General features: G+C 48.2%; 1 protein-coding gene across 1 annotated transcript; it reads right to left on the bottom strand.

Moving 5' to 3' along the window:
• Positions 1–287: 287 nt before the first annotated feature.
• LOC113225174 (activator of basal transcription 1) lies at positions 288–1,617 on the bottom strand. The gene has a single exon (XM_026456389.2). It carries the CDS (start codon positions 1,589–1,591, stop codon positions 773–775), a length of 819 nt encoding a protein of 272 aa, XP_026312174.1. The 5' UTR covers positions 1,592–1,617; the 3' UTR covers positions 288–772.
• Between the last annotated feature and the right edge of the window lie 1,284 nt (positions 1,618–2,901).

Raw genomic sequence — 2,901 nt, 5'->3', positions numbered from 1 at the left:
GATGGTCTTGATCTCCTGACCTCGTGATCCGCCCGTCTCGGCTTTCCAAAGTGCTGGGATTACAGGCTTGAGCCACCGTGCCCGGCCAGTATATAGGATTTTAAGAGACTCCTTCATAATGTGTTGAACATCATTCACTGGTTACCAAACAGAGACAGATCATCTTTCTTGGGGTGTGGCTAAATGGGTGTGTGTGTGTGTGTGTGTGTGTGTAAGAGAGAGACAGAGAGAGGATGGAACTTGGTTTCTAATGTTGCTTTCTTTTTTTTTTTTTTTTTTTTTATTTTTATTTTCTATAAATATATTAGGAAATGTATTTCTTCCCAACTCAGTCCATGCCATTAACTGTCAATTTTTTCTACATAAAAAAGATGCTAATACCACCCTCACCTGTGACTGCTAAATAGAGAAAGATTGCTGGGACTAGGCATTATCCCCCTAGTTGGAAATAAAGGCCCTTCCTGGGGGAAGGAAGTGGGATTTTTAGGGGACCCTATAGACGTAGGCAGCCAAGAGTCAAACAAAACAAGTATATGCAATAGTCATAATCATGCTAGTATGACAGTATGAATTAGGTGACTCAGCCAGGCATATACAGGAGTTCAGAGTGGGGATAGTGGAAGCCCTCAAAACTTGCACATTTGGGCCCTTAACAGAGACACTTGGTCTGAGAAACACAGTAAAATGTTTGCCTGGATAGTCACGATCATTCTAGTATGAGGTAGACAGGAAGCAGAGCAGGGCCGAGAGCTGGAAGGGGCCACCCTGGCCCTCAGGAGTCCCTGACAAGGGAAGGTCCCTCCATGCTCTCTGAGGGTGGCGGGGCTCCAAAGATCCTGGCCAGGAGCCCTTTGTTGGAGCGGGCCTTGTCCTGGGCAGTCGCCAGGCGAGCCCGTTCACGGCCCCCTGGCCGTGCTGCTTTCCGGGCCCTCAGTTCCTGCTCAGTAGGACGTTGGGCAAATGTCCAGGAGCCATGCGGGCGAGCAGGGTCCCCATCGGCCGCAAGAAAGCGTTGTCCCCGTTCCACACTTTGAAGATAGAAGTCGGTCTCACGCTTGGCCTGAGCAACCTCCGCTCTCAGGCGCTGCCTGCGCACCTGGCGCTCAAAGGCAAGGTGCTCGCTCAGGTGGGACCAGGTGAAACGGTGCAAGTACTTCAGGTTCCAAAGATCATAACGGAAGGGGCTGCGCCTACGGGCACCCATAGGCGTGTTGTGTAGACTGGCCGCCACACGCTTGGCTATGCGCTTGTCACGGAACTCCACCCATCCCTCGGTGTAGTCCTTGCTGTAGGACCGCTTTTTTCCTCCCGCAGCTGCTGCTGCTTTCTTCTTGCGTCTCACAAACTGATCTTCAGCCTGAAAGAAGACGCGTCCGACCTCGCCATAGGCGCTGAGAAGGTTACGGACGTGCAGGGGACGGAAGCGCGGCGGGATATGGCCCAGGTACACAATACCTGGCACTACCCGCTTATTGCCGCCACAGGCCGCTTCTTCAGATACCTCCTGCTCCTCCTCCGCGTCTACTGTCTGTTCTGTCCCTTCCAGCGGCTCGTGCTCCATTGCGGCCTTCTCCGATTCCTCTGCCTCCATGTTGACTGACACTAGCGGCGCGACGGCCGTCCTAATGTTGCTTTCAACTCAGATTCTGTAACTCACTATTTTGTCCCAGTATCTAAATCAGTCTTGCTGATGAGGGTTTAAAGCAGAGAATTTCTAGCCTGGAGAGGATCAGCTACTTTAAAAAATATCCATGCTGAGCTGCTTATCCTGATGTGACTTTGACCAACTCACATTATCTCCTTGGGTTTCATGGAAAGCCATAGATACAAGTAAAAAGTAAATTATGTGAACAACATGAAATGCTCAGCTGAACATCTCTGGGTAAAAAGTGAGAATGTCTTCACCCTCAGATAATCATTAAGTTCTGGTTTGCCTTACATGCAAATTCCTCCCACCACACAGATCTTAAGCAGATGACCCCAGCCAGCACCCCTCACCTACATCCCTACCCCAGGGCTTTTCAAAGGGGGTCGCCTGCCCTCACCCTCAGGAAGTTGGGAGGTGAGAGGTTTGTTTGCTCCTGTTGATTTAGCTGCATTTCATGTGGTCTTCATCCAGAGATGGGTTGGAAAGCTGCCATCCCTGAAAGCAAACTGGAGATGCTGGGAGACTATGGGAGGTTCCGTTTGTCTCCAGGAAAATTTAGCTCTTGCAGCGACATATCAAGTCTATGAAAACTATTTTTAAATGTTAAAAGTCATTTTAAAATTATTAAAACTCCTGCCTACCTGGCATGTACATTCTAGTGTCTTACAGAATAAGAATGGTTCAAAATACCCCCTGTCTAAGCCTTCTAGGGCACAGTGCTGGAGGTTTTTCTCATCAGCGTGGTGTGTGACACAGCTATCTTCTACCCTCCTAACCTGGTTCCACTGTTTGTTCTCACTGCTGGGACAGACTTTCAGAATGGAGTGATAATATCTGCATTTTAGTTTATTTCTGGGAAAAACACATTGTGGTTTCATACAGAGTTTCAAAAAAGTCGACAACAGAGTTGCCGTCTTGAACACATTTTCTTCCTTTGTGTCTCCGCAAATCTGGCATAACTCCAGCCTATTTGGTGGTGAAAATTTCTTTTTAATTTTAATAACCCAGCCTCAGGTGTGAAGGTGAAAAATCTACATAGGTATATAGTAAGAGGAAGGAGATTTTATTGTTTAATTCAGCTAAAATGCACACTCCCTAGAATTTTATTCATAACCATCTTAAAAACCATGTTAGGCTGGGCGCGGTGGCTCACACCTGTAATCACACTTTGGGAGGCCAAGGTGGGCGAATCACCCAAGGCCAGGAGTTCGAGATCAGCCTGGCCAATGTGGCAAAACCCCGTCTCTACTAAA

The sequence above is a fragment of the Piliocolobus tephrosceles genome, chromosome 8 (genome assembly GCF_002776525.5).
Source record: "Piliocolobus tephrosceles isolate RC106 chromosome 8, ASM277652v3, whole genome shotgun sequence".
Classification (NCBI taxonomy): Eukaryota; Metazoa; Chordata; class Mammalia; order Primates; family Cercopithecidae; genus Piliocolobus; species Piliocolobus tephrosceles.
This window is presented reverse-complemented; position numbering and strand designations above follow the sequence as displayed.

What these genes read in the sequence shown, in the direction of transcription:
- LOC113225174 (XM_026456389.2), bottom strand. Translation starts at nt 1,591, where the DNA reads ATGGAGGCAGAGGAATCGGAGAAGGCCGCAATGGAGCACGAGCCGCTG.